This window comes from Sturnus vulgaris, chromosome 1 (assembly GCF_052056855.1).
Source record: "Sturnus vulgaris isolate bStuVul1 chromosome 1, bStuVul1.hap1, whole genome shotgun sequence".
Classification (NCBI taxonomy): Eukaryota; Metazoa; Chordata; class Aves; order Passeriformes; family Sturnidae; genus Sturnus; species Sturnus vulgaris.
In genome coordinates, this window is record NC_142243.1 from 122282951 (window position 1) to 122310824 (window position 27874).

Consider the following 27874-nt stretch of genomic DNA (forward strand, 5'->3'; position numbering starts at 1 on the left):
GGATTTAAATACATAGGGATTCTGTTGCTCCTTAGTACACAAATCATACTCAAAACGCCTGACTTGGGGAAAAAAAATTTCCTGATTAGCCTGTGGGTAATTTGTGTTATGCTAGCCATTAGAATTTGAGAATCAGCTATTTGTCCTCACCTTCAAACACGGATTTTTTTTATTTCAACAATACTGCTGTGGCATTACACTCAATCATTTCCATCACTCCAAAAGGAATGTAAAAGTAAAGATGGGATAATAACTTAGAAGAGAACTGTACCTTGTATAAAAACACACATAATTTCCCTCCACTACAGCTAAGTGCTATCATAAGCTTGTTTTTAGGGCACCAGGGATCAGCTCAAAATATCATGGTCACACAAGCCAAATCACTGTAGAGCTATAAAAGGATTCTTCTGTAGCCCATTTGTTTAAAAATAGCATGGAGGTATCTCTGACCCAGCTGACCTTTAGGAGCACACCACATCGCCCCAATCACCTCACTTATAATTATGTCTGTTGAGACATCTGCCAAATGACACTGCTTCCCAAATGCTGTTCCTCCCCTCCCTTCTCTGCAGGGAGATTTACCCACAACACCTGTGTCAGTCTCGGTGGAGTTGCAATGCAGCACTTGAATTTTGATCCTGCGAGGAGCACTTAGTGGGACTGTTCTACAGCAAAGAGCATCAGAAAGAATCATATGCTTTTAAAAAAATCATTTAAAAAAAACCAAAAAACAAAATAAATAAAACCACACACACCAAAAAAAAAAAAAAAAAAAAAAGGCACAGGAAAAGTATGTTCCTGTGTCACAGCCTCAGTTTTTGCATGCCATGGCACATCCTGAGTGCAGGCAAAGGCAAGGGAAGCCACAGGGCCCTGTTGATTCTATGACGGTCCTACCTCTCTGCTTTTGGCATTTGCCTCCCCTCATGTTGCTGACTCTTCCCACATATTTTCCACCTCAGCACCACTCATGGTGACAGCAGGAGACAGATTTGGGGACACCCTGAACCCCACACAACCCCAGCCTGGGATTCACTGGGGATCACACCAGTATCATTGGTGACCATCAGTATTACAGGTGAAGGGTCCAGAAGGGGAAGAAGTCCCATGAGGAGCGGCCAAGGGAACCGGGGTTGTTTTGCCTGGAGAAGAAGAAGCTCAGGGGTAATCTTATCCTTCTCCATAACTAGGTGAAAGGAGGTTGTAACCAGGAATGGTTTGGCCTCTTATGCCAGGCAACCAGCGACAGGACAAGAGGATATAATCTTAAACTCCACAAGGGGTGGTTCAGGTTGAGTATTAGAAAGAATTTCTTTACAGAAAAAAATGGAATGGGCTGCCCAGGGAGGTGGTGGAGTCATTGTCCCTTAAGGTTTCCAATGAAAGTCTGGAGGTGGCACTCAGTGCCCTGGTCTAATTGACATGGTGATGTTTGGTCACAGTTTGGACTTGATGTCCTCGGAGAGTTTTACCAGCCTAATTGATTCTGTGATTCTGTGATTCCGTGACTGGAAGAGCATGCCCCTAAGCCACGGCGGCGGGTCCCCCGGCAGACCCAGGCTGCCCCGGCCGAGGCGCGGTGACACCGCAGCGGCGGCCGCGGACTCGGGCGGGTCTGTGGGATCCACGGCTCCCTCTAGCGGGCCGGCGCGACGGGACTACATCTCCCGGCGGGCACTGCGCCCGTCTCGCCCCGAGGGCAGGGCGCTTCCGGGCACGGCGCTTCCGGCGTGCTGACCCGGCTGAGCTTTGCCGCACTCCCAGGGTAGCGGCGGCGCCGCTTGCACGTGGAGTCGCCGCCATGGCGGCCGTACGGGTGGAGGCGGTGCTGGCGGCCGCCGAGGAGCAGGAGGCGGAGAAGCGGCGGAGCATCACGGTGGAAAAGGAGCTGGAGCTGGAGTACGACCTGGGCAATTTGCTGGCGGTGGACCGCAACCCCCCGCCGGCGGCGGCGCTGCGCGGGGCCGGCCCGCGGCGGGAGGCACTGCTGCAGGCGCTGGCCCGCGACAACACGCAGCTGCTCGTGTCTCGGCTCTGGGAGCTACCGGCCGAGCGCGCCGGCGGTGCCGGGGGCCCGCTGGTGGCGCAGCTGCCCGAGCCCACGTTCCGCCTGCCGCGGGAGAAGCCGCCGCCGAAGCCGCGGCCGCCGACGCGCTGGGAGCAGTTCGCGCGGCTGAAGGGCATCCGCCGCAAGAAGAAAACCTCGCTGGTGTGGGACGAGCAGGCCAAGGAGTGGCGGCGGCGCTGGGGCTACCGGCGGGCGGGCGGAGACCCGTCCCGCGCCTGGCTGGCAGAGGTGCCGGCGGGCGCTGACCCCGACGAGGACCAGTTCGCTCGGCTGCGGCGGGAGAAGCGGGAGCGGGTGGCACGCAACGAGCTGAACCGGCTGCGCAACCTGGCCCGAGCCCACCGCGCCGGGAGCGCCGTGCCCGCCGCGCCGCTGCACCCCACCGGCCACCAGGACCGCGACGAGCTGCGCCGGGTGGCCCGCGTGGCCCGAGTTTCCACCGCCTCGCTCGGCCGCTTCCAGCCGCGCCTGCCGAAGGAGTCGGCGGAGCCGCCTTCCCGCAGCGGCGGCAAGAAGCGCCGCTTCGAGCCGCTACTGGGCAACCTGGCGGCCGAGCGCAGCCGGCAGCTGGAGCTGCTGCGGGACATGGGCAGCAAGAAGCCGGTGCTCGACATCACCCGCGCCGTCAACAAGCAGATGCGGCAGGAGGAAGCCGAGGCGGCCGCCGCCAACAAGGGCAAGAAGCAGTCAAAGCGGGGCAAGCGCGGCCGCCGGCAGCAGCGGCCCGGGCGCAGCGGCAAGAAGAGCGGAGCCCGGCGGCAGCCCCAGCAGCAGAAGCCTGCGGGAGGTGGCAGCGGCGGGGGCAGGAGAAAGAAGGCGTGAGGGACAGTGTGCAGCACGGGCTGGGGATGCCCACCGAGGCGTGGGATGGGACTGTCGCTGCCAGCCTCCTGCCCGGTGCTCTATTCACACACGTATCTGTCAATAAATGCGTTCTGACCTTTCTAAAACATCCTGCGTTTGGCTTTTAGCTGGTAGACAAGGAGGACTGTGTTCTCCGTCCAAGGGAAATCGGTGTCCTGTGAAGGGAGCCCCTGTTCCCCCCGAGCTGGGTGTTTCACAGTGACTTTGTTTCACAGGTAATGTTGCTTCACGGTTGGCTTGCAGAACTTCTGCCAGGACAAAAGCTGAGCAAAGCTGTCCCGTTTTCGGGTAGCTGGGAGTGGACCGCAGACGTGACCTGGAGTTTTGATGGAGTAGCAGCATCCAGTTGAAGGATGTGGCTGCTGCTCTCTGCCTTGGGCAAGTGGCCTGACGGTGGAGCTCTTGCTCTGTAAGTCAGCTTCTGCCGCTCAGCTCTGTGGTATTCAGGTTCAGTCACAAACATGGAAACTTACTCTTAAGATTTACTGCAGGGCCTAAGAAATTGTACAGATTTTCTAGGGAATTTTTTTTTGATCAAAAAAGGAAGTCAAAGCTGCTGACCAGCCATTGAGTTCAGCAGAAAAACGTTTGTATTGTACAGGTTAAAACCCAAATTTCTCCCTGTAGTAACAATAATCCATCGTTTTATAGACATAATCTCACAGTGTCTACTTAGTAGTTTGATAGCAGGTAGTAGAAATTCTCTCAGACTTCTTCCCATTATTCTTTTGAATTTTGTAGTGTCACATGTACACTTGGAATAGAAAAAAAAGAATTTGCTATCGCAGTGTGTGGCTTAGCTACAGGGAAGATGCTATTGCCTGATAAGAAAGTTAGTAAAGTTTCAGTATTCTCAATTAAATTAGGTTTTCAAACTTTGAGGTTTTCGAGTGGTTAATGATATTGTAATGCCTCATTGCAAGTGGGTTTTTGAAAAAGCTGGGTGACTTTAGCAGTTCTCTTGTCTTTTTCTGTAGCACTTCAGATGGGATGGCAACCTCAGTAAAAAGCATCAGAAAGCAAAACTTTTATGTAGGGGAGCTGCTGAGGGCAGAAGGGGTAAGTACACCTTGGAGGTTGGAAGACATTGATAGACTGACCAGTGCCCAACCTATGGCCTTGCACAAGGTGTATTCTCTGCCCCTCTCTGATGCTTCTTGGCCGTGTGCTGAGCAGTCTGCAGCACTGCAGGCTGCTTTGGGCTTGTCAGTGGCAGGAATGGTCTTGTGGGCACAACCCTCTGTTATGAACCCTTCAGTGTAAGTATCGAGGCAAAGCTGGAGCAACAAACACTTGGACAGAGGGAAAAGGTTTTCACAGACCTTTCAGACCTCTGATCTTCCAGGCATTTCCATATAGCATTTATTGTACATGCTCAGCCAGAGAGAAGGGCTCTTTTCCCGTACATATACACAGCTGATGAGAATTCTGTGCTGCTCACAAGGCTACTGGTCAATTTTCTCCACCAATATCCCATAAAATATGTTCATCTCCAGTAGCAAAGTGGTCACCTGAGCAGAGGTGCAGGTGCTCTTATGGTGTTGCCACTTTCTGACTCTCACAAGTGGATAAAGGTTTTGCAGCTTCATGTGGGGGCCTGAGCAGGCCACTAACCTGCTGTCCCAAGCTCAGCACCTGCAAAATCGTGAGTTTTAGGCTTATCTGATCTGCTCAGAATCGTTGAATGGTGTGGGTTGGAAGGGACCTTAAAGATCATCTAGTAAGACATAAAGAGCATGCAAAGGCAAAATAATTCTGTTAAAATAGAAAAATGATGCTTTTTTTGTCAGAATCCAATGTTTCCTTTGCTTAATACTGGTATACTCTACTCTGCTGGCAGTTTACAGCTTAAAAATTTGGTTATAAAATTTTGATCCATCCTGCACTGTAATTAACTGTGGTTTCATAGAGTTACAGAATTATTATGGTTGGAAGGGACCTCTGGAGATCATCTCATCCAAGCCCCCTGCTAAGGCAGGGTCACCTAGAGCAGGTGACACAGGAACACGTCCGGGTGGGTTTTGAATGTCTCCAGAGAGGGAGACTCCACAAGCTCCGTGGGCAGCTGTTCCAGTGCTCTGTCACCCTCATTGTGAAGAAATTCCTCATGCTGAGGTGAAGCTTCTTGTGTCTTAGTCTAGGACCATTCCTCCTTGTCCTGTCACTGGGCACAACTGAAGAGTCAGAAAACTATTTCACTTAATTTCATGGGGATTGTTTATTATTTTCACTTCGCAATTCTATTACTTTCAGTATTTTTCTGTGACAAATATGCAACACAGGCTAGTCCTAATTAGATTTCAGTCGGTCTTCATTGGCATTCTGCGCTGTATAATTTAGCAACCAGATTTTGCTTGCCTTAAAACAGGCGTGAGTTGTGTTTTGACGATGTAGAACCGTGGGCTGGGGGTGCTGACTGCGGACACTTGTGGCCTCAGGGGTGCGATGCCCGTTTGGGTGACCCGTGTGCCGGGTGCGGGGCCGGGCAGCGGCGCTGTCCCGGGAGGAGGCGCTGCCCCGGCCCCGGCCCCGGCCCCGGCCCCGGCCCCGTGCCGGGCCCCATCCCGGCCCCGTCCCTGCCGTGCCCAGATCCGGGCGATGGCGGCGGGGCGGGCGCGGGTGTCCCGCCTGCTGCGGCAGCTGGAGCGGGCAGCGTGAGTGCAGGGGTCCCTCCCGGGGCCGGCGGCGGGCCGGGGGAACATTTCCAGCTTTTTCCGTGCTGGAAAGCGAAAAGCGGCGGCCGCTCCGCCCCTGCGAACTCCCCCCCTTCACCGTGCTCGCCCCCGCTGCGCACCGCCGGGCTCAGCTGCAGGCCCTTGGAATGGGTGCTTACTTTTAGGACGTAAAGCTTTGGTTTTCTGCTTCAGTTTTCCCTTTTTAATCATACCTCTTGTTTTTTTTAACATTTTAACTAGTTGTCGGTGCCCGAGCCATGGCCATACTTATTCCCAAGGTAAGACTTAGTTTGTTTCTCAAAAATAATTCTGTAGGAGACCATGGCCCTGCAGAGGGCTGTATGTATCCATAAAACCGGGGCAGAGGATGCAGGTAACAGGGGGAAGGGGCAATCTAAAGGAGAAGGTAAACATAACATGTTATTTTGCAGCTGTGCAATGGTAGTGGTTATTGTTGGAGAGAGGCACTGCTCCCACATAAACCACAGTTACTGTCTCTTCCTCCTGTCCCCTCCCTCCCCGTACCCTGGGGCCAGCTGATCTGAACTTTGCTCTGGCTGTCATCCCCTGAACCATCTCAACTTTAGATCTGCTTTTGGATACACCCCTGTTACAGCAGAAAAGAAACAGGAAGTGATATAGATAAAAAGTAGCTTTTCACAAAGGTGTGTGTTGACCTGGGGAATAAAGTATCTGTAGGCTTTATATAGGGTCCGTCCCAAGAATGCATCTCACTTAGGCCAGGATTGTGGACTGCGAGCAGGGAAGCTCCACTGAGTAGCCCAAGTCACCCTGGGAGGAGTTTCTCTTTGCATCTGTCAGCCTCTAGATATTTGATAAGTCTTCAGATCCACTGAAAATTAGTGGTTTGGGCCACAATTTCAGTAATGTGTAACTCTTAAGTACTACTCTAAGTAGCACAGTTTCACATGCTTAGAACATGTCTTAAAGAATTGACGTTGCCATTTTACATATGGAAAAGCTATTTATATGTTCAGATACTTGTTTTGCCCAAGACCGTCATACAGAAAGACAATAGTGCTGAGAAATAGAATTTCATTCTTTTGCTTTTCTGCTTGATGACCTACCTCAGTCATTATCAATTCAAACTAAGCTCTTGCTAAACTGAAGCCTGAGTTAAGAACCTCCTCTGAAAGTTTTAGGCAGCAATAGAATCTATAGTGTAGCAAGATGATATCAGTTCAGTAAATCTCTAAATAGTGGAATTGATTGAACAGTGACTATAGCTAGGGAAAAAAAAAAAGTTCTTTGTGTTTCTTGGCAGTGTTCAAGGAAATAGTGCAATTTTTGAACTCGGTAAAAATTGCCCTGAAAGTTAAGTTTGTTTCAAGAATGTAACAGCAGGGTGTCTATTATACTATTAGAAAGCAAGAGAGTAAATGGTTTGGACATGTCCTTAGCCTGTCAAATTAATGACTGAACGTACAGCAGACTCCAGCTCCAGGAGAGGTCAAACATGTACAGCCTGGCAAGAGGTGGCAATGAAAGAGCTGATAGCAGCTGGCCTGTGCTTGAATAGAAAGTACATAAAGGGTTTTAATACATCTATCTGTTACTGTTGTGGGTCAGTGCTTCAGTGCACCCCAGCGTGTCTGTAAGACTCATTACCATGGCTTCACTCATTGGATCGGAATCCAAATTGCATATTTCCAATTAATATAGCAAACATGAGGCCTGGCTTCAGCAGGAAGAGCAGAATGCTTTGCTTGAACTTTTCTTGGAGAAGAATGGGCAATTTCAGTTGATTTTACTTCACTCTGTGGCAAAATCAGAATATGCCAGAAATTGAGTTTTGTGATAATTCACACAAAAATGACATGGCAGAAAGAAATGTGACTGAAATACTGTCCTTATAAATAACTTCTAATTAAAGTTAATAGTTACACACTGATTCTTATTTATTATTAGCAGTACATATGGTAATTTTCTAGCAAATAATTCAGTTTCACCTTCAAGTTCAGGACTAGGCAGAAGTAAATAGAAGTGTAAACACCTGTAAGTATTGCTCCCATGCATACATAAAGTGTTTTCTATCCAGGTGCATAAAGAGGATGTCTCATTAATTTGTCTTAAACGTTGTTCTGAAGGTTATTATGTAGCCCCTATAGATTTCTAGCACCTCTCAGCTTGTATGTAGCAGTCCGAGTGCTCTACACATACTCAGTTCTACTTTTTATGTGCTGTTCTGGTCTTTGTAGACTGCAAACAAACTCTGATGCAATCTTCCTGCTAATTTATTCAGTTTTTATAAGAAATACTTAATTCTTGAAGGAACTTGAAAAAACTCACTTGTTTTATTGAATTATATGGGTCAGATCAAGTACTTGCATCATTTAATCTCATAAAGAGCAAGGGATGAAATGGGCAACTGTTATCCAGACAAGCTAAGATGACCTGTGGAAATATGTTAGTGATTCTAAAAGCAAGGGAATCTGTCAACTCTGAGAAATAGATTGAAATAACTTATTGTTCCCTAATTCTGCTGTTTTATTTCCATTCCAGTCCCTGAACGGCCCACCCTGGGGAATACAGACTATGCATTTGAGGTAGATCTAATAATAAAATATATTTCATTTACCAGTAATATAAACAATACTTCTTGATAAATATGGCATTTCACAAATATTTACATTATTAAATATTTATATTTCACTTTGAATGAGTAGGGGCAGATGCAATTTTTGTTGAGAAAAATAAATGTTCTGGTTTTTTTTAAATAGATGGCCATTTCAAACATCCGATATGGAGAAGGAGTTACAAAAGAGATTGGCATGGTAAGCTGCCATGGTTGTAAGTCCATCACAGGTGAAAAGTTATTTTCTAAAGGGCTGCCAGTGCTATCAGTCCACTTAATAAAGGACAGCTTATACATGGTGTGGTCCTATGTATCAATGTAGAAAGGCTGGAGCAAACAGTTGGTTAAAGAACAGAAGCATGGTGTATCAGTGCTGCTGCAGTATATGAAATGCAGCTCGGGGGATAATTGGGTCATTGATAATTTTCTAGAAGTACACAACAATGTTTTTTGTCTGACAGGGAATTTAATTCAGGAAGTTTTGTATCCTGGTGACTCACCAGGATTTTTTCAAGGTTACTTTCATCTTTCTAGTGCTCATTTAAATGAATCAGAGACTTTCTATTAAATTAGCTAAATATTCATTCAGCTCTCAGCTTGTCCTGTGTAAGTGTAGAATTTTTGTTTCAGCAGTGTGAGATGGTTCACCTAAGTATATTGTTCCAGTATGCTTTTATCACTGGCTTTTTTAATTTATCATTTTTCCTCCTTTTTGGCATTTCTAGCATTAATAGATCTCTTTTTAATTTGAAAATTTATGAAGTAAGACTATAGTCAGACAGTAAATTAAATTAAACAGAACCTGTCTTTAAACAGCACTGGAATAATTTATACCTATTGTATAGCAATTGTGACAATTTAGCAAAGGTTAGGATGTAGCATTATTTTTCTTTTGCCACCTCGTTTTGATTTTTCATCAATAAATTAATATTCAGCATTACATCTTCAAGATTTTAATGCTGTGCTTTATTAGGCAGTTAGTGGAGACAACCTGTGAAAAGGCCTTTTTTATTCTCACAGGAACTGAGGAAAAATATTTTTAAATTTTTTTATATTTTACTATAGTTTAAAGTGGTTCCATGTAGTTCAACAACTTTTGTTTTCTTCTATCATAGGACTTCAACTATATAAATTTGGCAGCTTTAAACTTTATTCTGCTTTCTGTAGTCTACATGTGTGTGGTTAATGCTTTTTCTTCAGCTGATACGGTTTTAAAAATTTTGCAATAACCAACTATTTTTAAGTCAGTGTTTTATTATTATCAAATGGTTCCGTTGATTTGGATTAATGTTTTAATAGTGAAATGTATGATTTTATACCAGTTTTTTGGCTTTTGATTTGTTATTGTAGGATCTGCAGAATCTTGGTGCTAGAAGAGTTTGCGTGATGACAGATAAAAACCTCTCCAAACTCCCTCCTGTAAATGCAGTATTGAATTCCTTGGCAAAATATGGTATAAACTTTCAAATGTATGATAATGTCCGTGTGGAGCCAACAGACCAAAGGTACAATTTACTTCTGATAGTGCACTCCTCCAAGTAGTGCCTAGGCCTTTACAGGATTCCATATGGCTTTTTAAACACCTCCTTGTGGCCTGCATGCTGGTCTTAATAGTTAGTTTCCCTATGTATTGGTTTTGTCCTGACTAATTGGAAAATCTCTCTTGTGTTCTAAGTTTCCAGGATGCCATTCAATTTGCTAAAAAGGGAGAGTTTGATGCCTATGTTGCTGTTGGAGGTGGGTCTGTAATGGACACCTGTAAAGCTGCCAACCTGTATGCAGCCAGCCCTTCATCAGAATTCCTGGATTATGTCAATGCTCCTATAGGGAAAGGGAAGCCTGTCACTGTGCCCCTCAAGCCACTTATTGCAGGTAAATAATATAGAGAGTGTGTGGAGAGTTGGGGCAAGGGGAAGGTGAAATATTCTACACTCGCTGATATTTCTACTGAAATCAGTTTTCTGTGACTGTTTCAGCTTCCTTTGGGCTTACTTCTCCTCTAGTTGTATTCAGCAGTCATTTTGCTATTTAATTCAGTGGAGGTAAAGTCAGATGTTTTATCATTACTTTGTCTTGTTTAGCTCAGTTAGATTCCTTTACTGAGAAAAGAGATCAAAGTAGTAGTTTCCCTTTGATCTGTTGGCTTTGGATCAGGCATACCTCCAAGAGTTCCTGGGTCCTGTATTTTGGGTGGTGTTACTATTGTGGTTTTATTATTTATTTTGCAATATTATATATTTCTTATTATTTGTTGCTATCCCCATTCTTCCTTTTAAGTTCCTACGACATCTGGCACTGGAAGTGAAACCACTGGTGTTGCCATTTTTGACTTCAAAGAACTAAAAGTTAAAACCGGTGAGGTTTTGGTGCTTTATTTTGGGGACTGTTTGTTTTGTGGGTTTTTTTGTGTGTTATTCAAGACAATTGCTTTTCCAATGTCTTTGTTATTTCCCTGCCTTGAAAGGAAAGGATAATGCATGTCATTTCAGGTGTCATTTTGTTTGCTTCAACTGCCACAGGCAGATTTTAAAAGTTTAAAGGTTTCCTCCTTGAATCAAATTTATAGCATATTAACATAATGAAATACCTATGTAATACAATGGATTATAGTTTGAAGGCAAAACAGGAAACTAAAATCTTTCAAGTCCTTAAATGGCAGAAAATGTTAATTGCAAAGGAAATTTCTACTTATATTCAGGGTCAACCAACTGTTCCTTATTTCCTCTGTATTTTTCTTTCTACTTTTAAGATTTCTGTTTCTTTGTTGTGTAATTACAACCAAATGTTCCTTTTCCTGACTTTGGAAACCTCAGGCCTGGGATGCTGTGTGAGTGAGGGACACTGTCTTCCTTTGGCCTTTTCATTCCTGGCAAATAAAGATTAAGGCTAAAATGTCATCTTGAGCTCCATAACTGTTTTAAGCTTTTGCTTCTAAACATGTGGGTTTTATATACCACACAGTCTGCAGAACTTGAGACCCAGATGGGTGTGCTTAGGAGGTTTGACAATTGCTCAAGAGTATTCTAGTCTATACGTAGTCAGTCAGTCTGTCTGTCTGTCTCTCTCAGAGCTACATCTTTGTACCCTTAACCGAAATACAAAGACATGGTTATTTCAGATGCTGAAGGCAGCAATTGGCAATAGCAATTGATTGTAGATGCAAACCAGTTTTGCCCTCTGACTGTACACAGAAGATACAAATCTAAGAATACTGTGGCAGATGCCACAGACATTTTGCAAGGCTGCTCAGGGAGGGTTGCAAACAGAGACAGAACATTGTCTGGTAGAATCCACTTCAGGCAAAAGTCTCAAATAATTTAACTCTTTTAGAGAGACTTCATCATCAGTCTTACATCCATAAATACTCTCTACCCTCCCTTCTCTCTCTTTGCTTTCATGTTCATAGTTTCAAATATTTTTTCCCTCCTCATTGTCATGTTTTGAACATTAAACTTACCTTGTCCTGTCTTGTTGCAAGTCATCCTTAACTGACTTTCCTCCCTTTACACATTGCAGGTATTGCTTCAAGAGCCATTAAGCCAACATTAGGCATCATTGATCCTTTACATACACTGTCTATGCCTGAACGAATCGTGGCCAACAGTGGCTTTGATGTGCTTTGGTGAGTTTTCTGCATAGGCTGCTACTTGAATTTATTTAGATTTTGTATTTTTTACTATGATGATTGTAGAAAAAATGTATTTTGAGAGCACAAGAGGATGATCTTTTTTTCTCTGTTTGCTATTCTTAAGGTGAGCTCTGTCAGTCTTTGTCTTCCTTAGTTTCCCTGCCTCCCTCAGAATGTATGGAAACAAATTCTGCATTTGCAGAAATTTGAATGTTTTTGCAGTGCACTGAAAAACTGTTTGCTTCCAGAATAGCTGTTGTCAGGGAAGAGAGTCCGGATGTTCCTTTTTAAGGGATCATGGAGATAGATAATTAATCACAATTGTAATAGCATTTATCATGAATCACAGACATAGCATTGAAAAGAGAACAAGAATTTTCTAACAAAAGCCATGATGTGTCAATAAAAATTTGTAAAAGCTTGTGAGATACTAGCAGGTCTTTACCCAGCTACGGTCATCTTTGGAACCAATCTCATAGTTTGCTTTTCACTGGGCACAAAATTTTATTAATCTTAAATCAAGAGCTTACCTGCACAAAATGCACTGACATTTCTATTTGGAGAGCCAGAGCTTACTTTGCTTCTGGGTGCTATGTATATTAAAGTAATAGATATGTAATGAAACTGACTTCTCAAGCGTGGTGAAGAACCCTGGCTTACAATGTCTGTAATGGAAAAAAGGCATTTGTTCATCAATGAAAATGGTTTGTCTGTACTTTTGTTCATCTTAATGGAGCCATGTAGGCAGTGCTCCTTTTTTATGTGGTCAGATTCATGCGTATCTGGGAGATTAGACTATTGACAGTTCCACTTAGCTTTAATATCATACATATATCATAAAATATAATTTTTTCAGTACTTCTTAAAGAAAAGTGCTTCTAAAAACCATAATTTTTTCAGTACCTTATGAAGCTTCCAGTGTTAAAGCCTCTTATGGTTCCTGTCCTACAGAAAGGAGATGCGCTCATTGCACATGTACAGCCCTCTTCAGTGATAAACTCTACAGGTGCTGGTGCATCCAACCAGGCTTTTAGCACAGTGTGAACAGATAGAAAGAGACTGTGTTTAGATTGCCTTCTGTGTGTTTGTTGGAGAGGAAGTGCTCTGGAGCTACTGGCCCAGCATTCTTCCAGTTGTCTGTGAGTTGTATTTCTTGTTTTAGCAACTGTCGGACACCAGAAATAAATAAGAACCTGCATTCAAAGGACAGCAGGACAGTAAAATGAAGCTCTCCCCCTTAAATAATTAATTTCTTAATCTTTCTGTTAGCCATGCCCTGGAATCATACACTGCTCTCCCTTACAACAAGCGCAGCCCCTGCCCTTCCAACCCCATCGACCGCCCGGCCTACCAGGGCAGCAACCCCATCAGCGATGTCTGGGCTCTGCACGCTCTGCGTGTTGTCGCTAAATATCTGAAAAGGTAACAACACATTCAACAGCCACCTCCCCTTCACTGTGTTCAGTCCCCACTGCCCTAAAAGGGATGCTTGCAAGAATGTAAATTTCAGGCTAGAATGAGGCAAACCTCAAGGTTAAGCGTTTGTGTTCTACCCTGGATTTTTCTTAAATGAAGTGAAATATTTTTCAAATGAAATTCAAAGTAAAATTGGGATTAGTAGTTTGTCTTGAGGAGGTAGCTTTTTAATGCCTATGTGAATCCATTTTAGAGGTGCTCAGTTAAAGGTATTTCAAGCCCATTTAATATGGGAGCAGTATTTACACATTTTTCCAAGAATCTCTTTTCTATGACAGTATAACGGGAATATGTAACAAACTGAATAAAATACTGCTGATGTTATTTTGTGGCCTTCAGTGTAAATTAAGATACTTGCACATCCATCAAGAAGATAGTTACATGCACTTACGAATGTGCAAAATTATGCATTTTTTGCAAACCTGCTCATTCTTAGGAGACCTTCAGTTTAGAATAGGTATTGACTTAGCTGGGAGCTGGTTTTGATTTGTGTCAATAAAGTTTTAACCTCTTCACAGCCTTTGCATACCATGTGGACTTCTATTAAAGATCAATGTGGGGTTTTTTTGTAAAAAACTTTTCACAGTACCTAGTTATTGGGTTGTAGTTGGGTTTTGTTCCTTTGGAATCTATTCATGAGACATTTTCTCCTTACTGTCAAACTACACAAGGATCCTGAGGCACAGGAAGGCAGGGAATCTTGTCTTCTTCCCACACAGGTGGTGGGGTCTAGAGCACCACCTAATGAGATGGTGAGGAAGCAGGAGTGATCTTGGAGCCATACATGGAATTACCAAAGATTCCAAGTAGAATTTTTTAATTCACCACTGAACTGAATGTGGTTAAATTCACTCTATTCACTTGTTTTTTGGAAAAGTGAAAGGAAGCTTTCCCTTCACTGAACCAGTATGATCTTCTTAAGTGATCCAGATGCAGGATTGTTCTTTTACCAAAGCATGACTTGATTCCATTTCCACCATTTTTATCTCAGCTTATCTTTTAGATTTTTTGTATATCTGTCCATAAAGAAGCCTTCTTTCCCCTTTTCCTCCTGAATCACCAATCTGTGAATTCATTGGTACCGTTTGCCTCCATGATGCACAGAGCCATCAGAGACCCTGAAGACCGTGAAGCAAGAGCCAACATGCACCTGGCAAGTGCTTTTGCTGGTATTGGCTTTGGCAATGCTGGTGTTCATCTCTGGTGAGTGCAGAGAAATGCACCTGAGGTCAGCTTACAGAGAGTGTTTATTTCAGATTGTTGAAGATGTTGCTGCCCTTGTTGCTGAATGTAGCACAGCCTGGCCTGTGATGCTGAAGGACCTGTGTGTTGTGACGAACTGATGGGCTCTTGTCACTTGTGTGTGTAAGGATTGTGTATTCTGGGTTGATACTCAAAACCAATAATGTGAAAATTACAAAACACAGCCTTCTTTACCTTCCTTGGTAGTAAAAACAAGAGTAAAAAAATCAATGACATTTAAAATGCTAGATTTCATGCCAGCTGTTCCACAGTGAGATGGCAATGATGTAATCTTGAGTTTTTCCTCAACTGATGCAATTATCTGTAAGTTTGTCTGTGGGATAGGCAATCAGCAGTCTGAAATGAGCTGTAATTAATATTGCAAGGCAATATAGTTTCATTTGGATGAAAATCTCAGAGAAGCAAAGTCTAAAAGTGTATTGTGTGCAGAAATTATTAGCAGTCATTCTCTTCAGAGATCTGCCTTTCATTTCTTTTCTTTGAGCAAGTCTACTCTGTTAATTATATCTTAAAATTAAAGTTTATTTTTCTCAGACAGTGTGAGCACACAGGTATGCAGACTATGATTTTTTTTGGCATACCTACATTACTTTAGGAACTGAACGTCTTTCAGTCCAGTCAGTGAAGTAATATAACTTCACACTCACAAAGTAAGGAGTTACTGTTTTTTACAGCTAAGTCCCTGAGGTGCAGAGGGATGAGGGTTGCTTGTACCTAATATCCATACCATACCAGTCAGTACCTTCTGAGTGTCTGTACTGAAGAGACTTGCATACTGAAAACTGACCACAAAAGGGACTGAACACAAATTTTCCAAATACCGGGAGAGCTGCCCTAACCACTCTCTCTCTGCTCTCTGTTCCAGCCATGGAATGTCTTACCCTATTTCTGGTTTGGTGAAAACTTATAAACCAAAGGATTATAATGTGGATCACTCTTTAGTGGTAAAACTTGTTTATTTTTGGGTTTTTATTATACATTTCAAATATCTGTTATCTGTCATTAATGAGAATTAAAGTTCATTGACGTTAAAAGTACATGTCCTGTTGATGTGTTTTATTCTTTTTTTCTTTTTTTTTCCCCAGCCACATGGCCTTTCTGTGGTGCTGACATCCCCAGCAGTGTTTGCTTTCACAGCACAGATGCATCCTGAGCGGCATTTAGAAGCTGCAGACATTCTAGGTAGGAATCTCTGTGGGTACAGTTCTCATGTACAAATGAAATTCTTTCCAAAAAATGGCATTTTGAGATTGAAAAAATTGTGTGCAAGCACTTATCATTGCTTGTTGGGAAGGGTTTAAGTTTAAAAAAACAAGATTCTGGAATTAGATGTAATGAAAATAAGATAGAATAATGCTGAATTTTGCTATTGAATGATGTTATTAGAGGAGCAAGCTATAGAAATCTGGTTCTTGGCCAGAAAAATGGACAGCTGAAATTAACTGGAGGTCTGTTGGAAATCAAACAGGAGTAGCTGTGATTGGCACAACTCTTGGTGCTTTATGAAGAGAAGTTACCATAAAGTGAACCAGTTCTCAGGCCATTTGTTAGCTAAAAGGAAGTATTTTGCCTAACAAATTGCCTGTGGGGCAGTGAATTAGAACAGTGATATTCTGAATCACTGCCACTCTTTTTCCATGGCACACAGCTGTGGGTTTTGGTCTTTCTAATGTAGGCCTAAGTTTGTTTGTAGCTGTTGGAATTTCTCAGTGGCTGATGTCAAGGGAAAGCTTTTCCTGGAGTAGCTCTTCTGTGGACACATATGTAATGGCCAAGGAGAGATTAATGAACAAAATGGCCTTTTCTGCTTTTTAGCAGAATAAAAGCAAGTGTTGCAAGCTGACAGCTCATTTAAAGATTATTTTCTCATATAGTACATTGTTATGTGTGCAGCCCCTCACCAAAGGGTGTCCTAAGAGGAAGGATAGCTCCTTATTATACCTCTGTGTGTAATAAACCAGCTTGCAGTGATGTAATCTCAGAGCTGTTAGCAAGTCTAGCTGTGACAGCATGGCTCTGCTCTGAGCTAATTTATTTATGTCTAAGGTCAGGGGTTTTGCCTGCACAAGGTTTTGTGTCATGGCTACACTGCTGCTGCTACCCATGCTGGCTAAGGAGCAGTCACAGCCACATGCACAGCAGTGCAGGGAGTAGAGAAAAAGTGGTTAGGTCAACTCTCCTGGTATTTGGAAAATTTGTGTCCAGTGCCTTGTATGGTCAGTCTTCTGTGTGCAAGTCACAGCAGTCCAGTCACATGTATGACTTGCTCGTGTAAGTAATCTGAAAACATTGGGACGTCTCAGGAAAGAATGGGACTTTTATATAGACAATGGAAATATCACAGTATTTTATAGAGGGTTTAAAACAACATGGTGGGAAAAACTACATTAGGTGAAAGTTCTGTTTACTTCATGAACAGTCTGTGAGGTTGTTCAGGCTTCCTCTGAAGTATGCTGTCCTGTCTATGGTCAAAACCAAAACACAAACCTAGCTGGAATCACATACTAAGCTAATAAATATCTGCGTTCCTATAGCAATAACACACAACTAAACTTAGATTAAGAAAATGTGTCTGGATAACTAATCAGCACAGCATATCAGAGAATTTCAGCTCTGGCTCTTGATTTTAAAAAAAGTGACTGAAAAGCAGTTCCTTTAGGTTTTGTGGTATTACCTGTTGCCATAAATTCTGTCTCTAAAAGTTATGTTAATTTTCTCAGTAGATATTTTAACTATGTCATTGTGTGCCTTGCTGGAAAGGGATTCTGCTGAAGACATGTCACGTGGGATTGAATTTATTAATTCCCATGTGAGTTGTTTACTTCTAATCCACTCCAGACTCTAACTGACTACAGTAGCTGATTCAAATCTGTCATGTTGCCAAATGCAATGACTAAGAAGGTATTTTATGACATGAAGCAGATTACTAAATAGTGATGTTGTGTGTATGTACAGCTGTGAATTTGGGTACAGCCAGAAAAAGCTTAGTACCTCCCTGAGTGGATTCTTAAACAGTTGAAATACGTGTGCATGTGGCCAGAGATTTTCAAAGTGCAATCAAAGACTGCTGTATCTTTTAGGTGGAGCAAAAAGAAAGTACTAGAACTATAGCAATATTTTAAAACTGCCAATCACATTTACTGCCATATTTTATCCTCCTCCCTTTCCCTTTTACTTTATTATCTGAAGATAGTAGGTTTATGTTCCCTCTGCAGCAAAAGCCAGGATAAACTCAGACTTCATGGCATAGCCCCAATAGCACAAGATTTCATACAAGACTGTCATATCTTATTTATCAGTTTTTCTCAGACATTATTTGCTACATTACTGCCAGTCTTACTACCTGAATATCTGAGCTCTTCAAGTGAGTTTGTTGGTCTCCTGTTCACTTAACTCCCTTTGAATGTTACACCGAGCTGCATGAGGACCACAGAAGATATTTTTCCTGTAGCTATGTATTGCTCATCTCTCAGAATGGCACTGGGACCTAACATAGTTCTGGTGTAACATCATTGAGGTTACACAGAGAACCAATTTAGCTCGGGTTCCTTTGAAAGAAATCATATGGAGGAACTTGGGTCTCCTGTCTGGACATACTTTTATTATTACTTTTAAGAAAGTCCTGAACATTTCACTGAAGAAGGGAACTCAAGTCATTCCGTAAGAAATATTTGTAATCTTTCATTTTATGTTACTGTTTTCATTACTGCTCAGTAGATGTTTCAAAGAGAGCCGTTCCTCCTCTTCAGTTCTGCAGGACCTTACACGAGTCAGAACATATTCAAACAGCAATAAATTTAGAATTTACTCAACCCGCTGAACACTGCCCTGCTGTCTCCTGCCTTTTTTAGCCTGCATGCTGTAGTCCTCTCTGTGAATGTGTAATTGAATGGAACAGTCCTCTAGATGTCAGCAAACTCAAGGCTTTAAAATGAAGTTAGCATTTGGCACACTGTCCATACAAATAAATACCACTGACGTTCATGCTTCTTTCCTCCCAGCAGTTAGTCAGACTGAAAAGTGCTTCTCCCTGTAAGCACAGAGGGAAAGGAAGTTAACCTCATGTGGCAGTTAGTCTTTTTGGCAGCAGTTAACCTGCTTCTGATCTTGTTTTATTTCACCTTTCACGAACTATTCCAACTGTAAAATGAGGACTGATTCCTCATTTTACTTCATGTTGCTTTTAGGGCAGTGGCTGTTATGTATGGATATGTATTCAGCTGATATTATGATTAAATTAAATCCAGGACAGGCTTCCTCTGCTCTCTCCACCCTACAGTCAAGGCATTATGTCTTATTTTAGGAGCTGACATCCGCACTGCCAGAATCAAAGATGCGGGGCTTATTTTGGCAGACACACTCCGGAAATTCCTATTTGATCTGAATGTTGATGATGGCTTAGCTGCAATTGGTTATTCCAAAGCAGACATCCCTGCATTAGTCAAAGGCACTCTGCCTCAGGTAAGACAGAGACCAAAACAGTTTTTCTTGTGAAATAGATCAGATTTTGGCAAAAACAGAAGTGCTTCTTTTCCAGCAAGTTTTATTTCTATTCCTACATGAAAACTATTTAAATTGAGAAAATTATGGATAGTCAACTGTATTTTGTTTCACTCCACAGCTTAGGTTTTCTTTTCAGTGGGACAGTGGGATGGAGTGCATACTGCAGTTTTCATATTTCATGGATTCAGAAAAGAAGGGCTAAGTGTTTAGTTTGGGTTTTTTTCAATGTTAAGTTTTTAAAAAGAGGATGTTTTTCATAGGCCTGTGATATTTGTAGTAGATATTGCTTTTTCATAACTCTTTTAATTATATGTGCAGGTGGTCTATAGATAAAGCCTTAATACCAAGTGCTATATGGTAAGAATGACCAAACTCACTTTGCATTAAACTTTCCATATTGAGAAGTTGCATTTTTCTTTGCAGATGGCTTTTTTGTTCCATTGACCCCCATCAGAATTTGAAATAAGGTCCCCTGGGATGGTATAGATTAAACTTGTAATGCCCTTTTATTGTTTCAGTGCCTACAAAGACACTGCAAAAAGCAAGACACCACTCTTAAAGCAAAATCCAGAGTCTTCCTTGTAAAAAGACAGTTTGATTCATGTGTTATGGACCTAGTACTTGTTTCCACCAAGTTGCAAGGGAAATATATACTACAGAGAAAGTGAAAATTTTTTAGGCCAAAAGGTTATTCACTTTTTACAGCACATCCTGTATGGTTCTTCTTACTCATCAATCTCAGAGCACCTTAGAACAGTTACATTAACAGTAAATATTAATATTCCTATGTTATACCTGAGAAAGTGACACAAAGCAACTACTTAGGATCACACACAACAGAGCTGTGGCAAAGCCAGGAAGAAAACTAAGGTCTCTGAGCACCCATTAAGTAGGTTATGCACATACATTGTTATGGGGCATCTGGAGGGTTAGTTTTGATAAACATGTTTCTTTAAAACAATGACCGAATGCAGGTTTTGCATAGCTGAGGGAGGGTTCTTCACCAAAAGATGTTGAAGGGTTTTTCTGTCTTCTTATGGCATTGGTGATTAATTGTATTGTGTAAAATGAGACGATTTAATAGTTGCTCAGCCCTTATTTTTTTGTATGAGTTGTAACATGATGCAAATGTATCAGTGTTCCTTAACAATCTCTTAGCAATCACAGGTTAATCAATACAGTTTATGTTTTGGTGTAAATTTTTTTACTTTTCATCTTGCAGTAAGTTTGCTTCGTAATACAGCAATGGCCCATTCACATCAGGAAAGCAATTTGGTGCAGTGGTGATAACACTAAAAAGTTTGCCAAGTATATTTCATACCCTGAAGTGCAGGCTGCAGAGAAAAACGTAATCTGATTGTTGAGATTTGGGGTGGGAGCTCTGTTGGGACAGACATCTATGCTTGAAGTTAAAACAGAATTTTATTTCCCCTCCTAAGTGAGTCTGTTGAAATTGATCTTACTTACAGACGTCAGTTATTCTAGCAAAGATGCTGTCTCAGCGTTCAAAGTGGCTGGGTGGTGGTGTTTGAGACGAGATGGGGACACTGAAAAGAAAAGATTGTGGAAGGGCTGTGTTCTGTGCCCCCACCCCCTGCAGACGTCCTGGAGGCAGCTACAATGGGGCTGAGCCAGTGATGAGTCCAGAGCTGCTTGGTTTGGCACAAGACCAGAATGCACTGAGTCAGACTGAGGGAGCCAGGGCCTTGCTGTCTGGGCACCAGCAAATACCAGCAAGCTGGTGCAGAGGTAGTGGTGGTGCCTCTGTGTCGAGGCATACGGGAGGAGCACCCGTTTGCAGCCTTCTGTCGATAGAGCTGGGAAGTGCTCCAGTCTGTCAGGCTGTCAGGCTGGCTGTCTCCTGTCACCCAGTGTGATTTTACAGATAGCTCTGGACATCTTGGTGCACAGAGCTGTAAAACTGGCTTTGGCCCAGATGGTCCTAATATGATGAATTTATGAATACTTGAGCACTGCGTTGTTATATTTTGCATATTATGAGTTTGAAAAAAACAACACACTATTGCCCTAGTGCTATTTGAATTTTTCATTTGGTTTCAAAACTGCATAGAGGAATCTTAGTCTTCTTTTTGGCTGGACCTCTGTGTTAGCAGCACTGGTGTCAGGGATGGGGAAAGAGGTACCATTTGATTGCTACTTATGCACCAGTAAAGCTTCTTCTGTAGGTAAAATTATGCACGCAGAGCTGCACTTTTCAGACTCCCTACAAGCCATGCTAACCACGATTATGAACTGTGAATACCTCACAGCTTTCTCACCATGCTAGACCACTGTTTCACGTTGATTCTGCAGTGGGGCAGCCTCACTTGCTGGGTAACCACATCCAGCCTGCCCACAAGGCACATCCCGTGGGCTGGGGTGAAGCGCAGCAGCTGCAGCCTTGTGCTGGAGCATCACCCTGGGCAGTGGGGTGTCCTCTGCTTTGCTCCCAGGGGCTCAGCTGAGCCTCCTGCCCAGGCAGGGCACTGGGGGAGCCCCTTCCCCTGCATGCCACCCTGTGCCTGAGGCAGGAACCTCAGCAAATTATGTCCACTGTCTTATATGTCTCACTTTAAAGCTGGAGGGCAGCATCTTCCACAAGGGAGACGTTGAAACAGATTGCAGCAGAAGAAACTCTTTTGCCAAAACACACCTTATCTAAAGATAATGTGTTCCTAGTGTAGGCCTGAACTCTGTCTTTGCACATATCTTTAACTCTTCCCAGCATTTCAATAAATGTTAAAATCGTTGGTTGTTGAAAGCATGAAAGTTCTAATCATAATCAGTACGAGTACACTGATGTTAGGTCCTTTCAGCTGAATGTTTCTGTAGTAACTGAGTACCTACACTAATGCAGCTCCTCATCCACAGTAGCACAGGGCTTCTGTAAATTGTAGCCCCTGCCTTTGTGGTTATTTTGTCAAGCAGAGCACTAAAGCACATGCTTAAGTTTCATTTAAGTGGGGCTTTAGCACCTGAAAATATTCTGTTGAATCAGTGTCCAAATGAAGACCAACCACAACTCCTTTGAATTCTGATTCTTAGGTGTGGGAGTGCTTATTAAGCAGTTTCATACTGTCCCTAGCTGTGTCTCTTTTTCAGAGTGTGACTTACAAGTGCTGTTTATTCTCCTCATTTACAGCAGCTCCTGTGCCTTGAGAGATGTAGTATTTTGAAATTCTTGGTCCCTAAAACTCTAATTCCTAGTTCAGTGCTCACAAATCAGTTTTAAAATGGACTGTATTCTCAGGATCATGTCCTCCAGTGTACTGACATCTGAGATGCAGAAGGCCTGTGTTTGCTGTGCTTGTCTCTGAAACTGAACAGCATTCTGATCTTGCTTCTGTGTATTTAATTACTGGGAATTTTAGCTTATATATTCTTGAAAGTACTGTACAGTTGATGATGCTTCAACTTCAATTACTTGCTTACTTATTTTGCAAAACCTTGTTATTCTCTGTGAAGTATGTTAGTACAGAGATACATAGTTCACCTACTGTTTGATTAATTTTATTGGTGTCCATTTATAATCCAGTTTTTCTTTCATCTTGCAGGAGAGAGTGACTAAACTATCACCACGTCCCCAGACAGAGGAAGACTTGTCTGCTCTCTTTGAGGCTTCCATGAAACTTTATTAGCTCAAACATGTTGTTCTGGAAACTGTGGTCTATTTTAACACAGGTCTATTCTCATAGATACGATGTTTAGAGCATGGAAGAATTTGGGTACCTTTGACTTCTGTTCCATTGTACACTGCCAAAAGGTCACATAATTCATCTTTAAGTGCTTTGAAGTGAGGACTTGACTGTGGTTTCTTTATTGCTCGGTAGTCAGTGGTATTGACTTGCATAAAAGTTGGAGAAGATTTCGTGCATTACTGAAGGCATTTTTGTGCTTTAGAGGTGGTCAAAGGTAGAAAATTTTTCTAAGGGATATTTCGAACCATTTTGCAAATTATGCTTCTATTTAAATTATCCATAATTTTGTTCTAAAAGTCATGCTAGTTAAGAAATAATGAAAGTAATTTTTAATTAGAGGGGAAGTTCCCTGCAAAAAATGTCAGCTTACTGTATTCTATTCTGCTTTATCATCTTTTTACCATATGGCTGTGTTAAGAAGGCTATTGAACTGGGGTGCTTTTTCATTGTTTGGTTAAGAAAAATCTACACACTTCTTAGCTGTTTGGAAAAGGCTGCTTGAAAATTTGGTTTGGGTTAAAATTCTGACGTATATTGTCATATATTTATCTTTCCTCTTATAATCTCTATAATTGTCATATACTTATCTTTCCTTTTATGCTCTATATGAGGTGTTCATCAGAGGAGCAAAACCAGAGTAAAGCATGGTCACATATGCAACAGGAACCATATAACAGCATGGCAGCATCCATCATGGTCATTCTGTCTCTCTGGAGGCAACATCTCCCTTTTCCTGCTGTGTTCTGTGGAAGGAAGCTCTCAACTGTATCTTGCTTTGCTGTGAATCAATTGCTTCTGCTGAGCTCCTGCAGGTGCTGTCCCTCAGAGTGCAGCCACCAGCTTGAGGAAGTGGCTGTGTGCTGTGGTTCAATATTTAAAAGTGGTGGTGAAGCATTTGGTTGCACAGTTCCCCACGGGGAGCACTGGTTAAATGTGGGAATGAGCATTCACCTTCCGAGCAGTTAACCAGCTGGTTGACTGTCAACTGAGAAAAGGAAGTGGGGAAGGGAGAAAGAAAACTAAAATTTTAATATTATTTTCCTTTATTTAAAAAGTTCACGTGGTTGTGTGTACAGTTCATTTAAATCAGATTCTGCTTCATGTTGGACTCTTTCAGTATCTCATTCCTGCTGCTACCACAGCACAAGACAAATGAGAGAAGAACCCCATGACTTGTGGTGTGCATATTTCTTTCTGCTGGGGAGCACTTTTCACTCACCCTGTTGAAGTAGAATGCTCTGTGCTTACACCTTTACATTTGTGTATTTGTCTGATCAAACTAGTGCTGTCCTAGAATCTGAGGACAGGTGTGTACTGGATATTTGCTCTGGATCCATTTCAGTGCTGTTAAAAGGATGGATACTGGTTGAAGACTGGTTGGTTTTAGCATCAGAATGGGTTTGGTGGCCATGGAACTGCACTGCCACTGTGTGATACACATGTGATTTCCATGTCCTTCTGAACCTTCCCATCTGTCGAAATTGCCCACAAGTACCTCTGTCGTGAAGGCTGATGTTGTAATAGCAAGGGATTCACTTCATTATTTGGTGCAAAGCTGACATGTTTGGGAAAAAAAAAAAGCAGCTTTTTGTCAAAACCTCTTGTCCCACGCTATTGTTCAAAGTCAGGCTGGATGAGACTCTGAGCCCAGTCTAGTGAAAACTGTTCCTGCCCATGGCAGGGAAGTTAGAACTAGATCTTTGAGATCCTTTCCAGCCCAAAACATTCTATGGTTCTATATAAACTTTTGGCCTGTTTTGTCTTTCCATTCCTGTCTTTCTCTGGTCTGTGGTAGCAGTACAGTTTCATGAAGAAACACTCTTTTTCTCCAGGAGCCTAATTCATGGCAGTCATGCTGCCTTTGGGGGGAATATACTCTCTGGAGAGCTGAGCAGCATGTGATTTCATCACTGCAGCAGAGCACTTTGATGCTTAGGGAGGTAGGATAACTTCTTCCAGCACACTTTTAATCTGCCTTTTATGCCAGTATGGCAGTTATTGGCAGGTTGCATTTTCAACTGACAGAACCTCACACTTAACTTCCTATACCAGGTAACCTGCAGCTCCTGATGGTTTATAAAATAAACCTCATATCCCCTTTGATACCAATGTTCTACAGATGAGACAAAGGAGTTTATGTAATACCTAACCTAACACAAGCAGAGATGGTGCTGTAAGAAGAAACATTTCTGTTTTCCACACCCCTTTGGCTGCATCACGGTCTTCAACTGGCTTAAACTGGTTGTGAAATCTCTCCCATGGACATCAATCTCCACCACCAATTATTAGTTACTAGTAGAGATTTTTCTGAAGAAAAACCAAGGGAGCTCAAGTTGCCTCAGAATGCTGTCTTTCAAATAGTGATGATATGACAGGGTGTCACATCTTGGCTCCTGGGCAGTGGTAGTTTTATTCACAACTGAAGAGCTATGTAGGGTTTTTCATGTATTATCTCACTAAATTACTCTGTACTTGTAGTTCTGTGGGGAGCTGGGGTAATGCTGTCATTGTGAGTGCCCAGTAGTGGTTGGGCATGTGTGTGAAATCTGAGAGGCTTTTTCTTGTGGCTCCTGTTACTGCTATGTTACTCAAACCCTCTGTGATGGATCTGTTATTTTAGATTATGCTGAAATGCAAATTAAAAAAAAAAAAGCTTGTTTGAGAGCAGCATTTAACTCTGTATTCTCTGAGCTCTGTGCCGGTAAACACAACCCAAAACCTGGCCTGTGTGATCACTCACTCAGTCCATTTACATTGATTAGATTAGCTTTGGGGAGCAAGTATGAACAAGTGCATATGTAGTACTGGTGAAAATAGTTTGCCAGCAGGTGTAGTTTTATCTGGAGTACAAAATTAAAAACTCACTCACTTCACAAAGTAGAGCCTGCAGGGTTGCTGCTTGGGATTTATAGATTTGAGAGCAGCTGGTACAGTAGTTTGTCCATCCCCTCATTTCCCTTGCTTCTTTCCATACCAGTGCTGATTTTCTCAGTGGTTAAGAAGAGAACGAAACAAAAAATATGTACCTGACAAGCACCAGCATCCTGTGTGAATAAACTTGGAAGAAACTACACATAGGTTAGAGTGTATGCCCATTCCTGTTGAACTGTCTTGTGCTGTGGCTGTCGTCTTGTGGTTGGCTTTCCATCTCCCTGAGACCTGAAAAAATGGATGAGAAAGAGCAATGGTCAAGGGACACAGCCAAGCTCTGTCTAGGCCCTCTCCATAACCCCTGAGTAAATCTACTTAAGCATCACTGTGCTCCAGGACACGTGCAGTGTGCCTTGGATTCAACAGCTCCAACCAAATAAATCCCTCACTGCATTAAACGTGTCTGTGCAGAGGGGACAAGGGCAGCCTGATACAAGGCTTAAAGGTAGGGTCTCTGTTTTTCCTCAGACTGTCCCTATGTGCTTCCTAAATAAAAACAAACTTAATTTAAATCCGAGCACCAGCAAGAATGCAGAAAATGATGCCACCCTTTTCCTGATGTCTCCAGCAGCCGTAGCTCACACAGCATTGCACAAGCTGCTTGTCTGCTGCAGTGTCAGCCCTGAGCAGTGAGAAGAGGGTCTTCCACACCTAGCCATCTCTGCTAATCCTGCCCCAAGATCTGATTTCATCTTTGACATACCACCTGGCCGCCTGTGGAAGAAGAGATTCCTCTGAGCAGTGATGTGGCGAGACTGTCAGTGACCAGATTTGCAGAGGTCTCAGCTCTCTTTGCACGTGCATAGTTTTCAACTTTTCTGTTTACCTGCAGTGTATGTATGAGAAATCACACAGGGTCAGTTGATTATAAAATGTTTAGTGCATAATTTTTAGGTGTAGTGGTCCATGAGGATAAGCAGAAGCTTCTACTGTTTGCTCTGAATTTCTCAAGGAAAGTGAGACCAAAAACAAAAGCCCCACACCTGGGTTATCATTGGGAAGGCTACAGTTCCCTAAGATGCATTTATAAGATTATACTTTGCTAGTTCTAGTCTTCCATTAACCCACGAAAATGCCATTCAGTGTCTTTTTTTTCCCCATAGTACTGAAACAGCTGCCATGAGTGTGTTGGTATAAAATATTCTCCAGCCCAAAAATAAGAGGAAGAACCGTTTGACACAGCTCAATGGAGTGTTAATCGGGTTCTTAAGTTAACTGCATTCCAAGTAATAGGAGAGGACTTTCAGTCTTTGGTTTCTATTGAAAAATTACATGTACCCATTTTAAGAGAACTCTAAGTACAGCCAATGGTAGCAGATATTTTCCTTATTTCTCTGAACATGGGAATTAAAGGGGAAAATCAATTTACATCCATGTGGTGGCATAGTTAAGTGAAGGCAGAGGAAATGTGATTTGTATCCCTTGGAAATAATTCACGTGTTAATTTGTGTCACCCTGTAGAGCCACACAGCTTGGTTCCTTGGCCACAAACACTGGCAGCACAGATACCACCAAAGTCAACTGAGCAGCAAAGGAGTATTGGTTGTGCTGACACTGTAGTCTGAGATCCCATTAAATGCTTAATTTAATCTAGTAGTACTTTATCATGAAATATATATCTCACAACCCAAAATGGTTTATTGATGGGAAACTTTTCCTCTGTGTTCCCTGACTTGCAGTGACTTTGACCTACTTTAACAGTGCATTTGTGCTTTTTCTGGGTGTTTGACCATACAGCCTTAAATTAGCAAGTTGACATTGAAATGCTGATTTACACCTGCAGTGAAATGGATAACACATGTTAAAGACTGATTGTCAGCAGCTCCAATACGTTATCGCTTCATTCTCTGGCATTGTTTCTTGCCTTTATGGGATTTAAGGACAATATTGTGTGGCATTGTTGTTATGGCTATGGACACAGCTGTGGGGGTCTGACACAGTGTATGGTCTTTGTCATTTATCTAAAAGCTGGCATCACTTTCAAAAAATGACTGAAAGTTTGCATGTTTAAGTGTTGCTGTTATGTTTTGAGACAGCATTGGGAATAAAAAACTTTTTTTGCTGGCATAAAAAATTAAAAAACAACAGTTAACATTGAATAACTTATTCTTCTGACCTTTTCACCTTAAGGAAGATTAATGGTGGTTTAGATTAGAACATCCCCCCTGATCA

At 42.5% G+C, this 27874-nt stretch overlaps 2 protein-coding genes across 7 annotated transcripts; both read left to right on the forward strand.

Moving 5' to 3' along the window:
• The first annotated feature begins 1727 nt into the window (after window positions 1–1727).
• Window positions 1728–3807, forward strand: RRS1 (regulator of ribosome synthesis 1). The gene has a single exon (XM_014872995.2). The coding sequence runs from the start codon at window positions 1802–1804 to the stop codon at window positions 2888–2890; it is 1089 nt and encodes a 362-aa protein (XP_014728481.1). The 5' UTR covers window positions 1728–1801; the 3' UTR covers window positions 2891–3807.
• On the forward strand, window positions 2921–27804 carry ADHFE1 (alcohol dehydrogenase iron containing 1). Of its 6 annotated transcripts, XM_088175724.1 has the most exons (15): window positions 2923–3341; window positions 3910–3991; window positions 5848–5885; window positions 8131–8174; window positions 8349–8402; window positions 9554–9708; window positions 9879–10075; window positions 10481–10558; window positions 11720–11825; window positions 13101–13253; window positions 14412–14510; window positions 15436–15514; window positions 15656–15752; window positions 18874–19031; window positions 22628–27804. In XM_088175724.1, exons 5-15 carry the CDS (start codon window positions 8349–8351, stop codon window positions 22709–22711), a joined length of 1260 nt encoding a protein of 419 aa, XP_088031850.1. In that variant the 5' UTR covers window positions 2923–3341; window positions 3910–3991; window positions 5848–5885; window positions 8131–8174; the 3' UTR covers window positions 22712–27804. The 6 variants fall into 6 exon arrangements, with proteins under 6 accessions (XP_088031836.1, XP_088031848.1, XP_088031850.1 ...); XM_088175710.1 differs by lacking the exon at window positions 3910–3991 and having other exon boundaries at window positions 2921–3341; XM_088175725.1 differs by lacking the exon at window positions 3910–3991 and having other exon boundaries at window positions 2923–3147.
• Window positions 27805–27874: the final 70 nt, after the last annotated feature.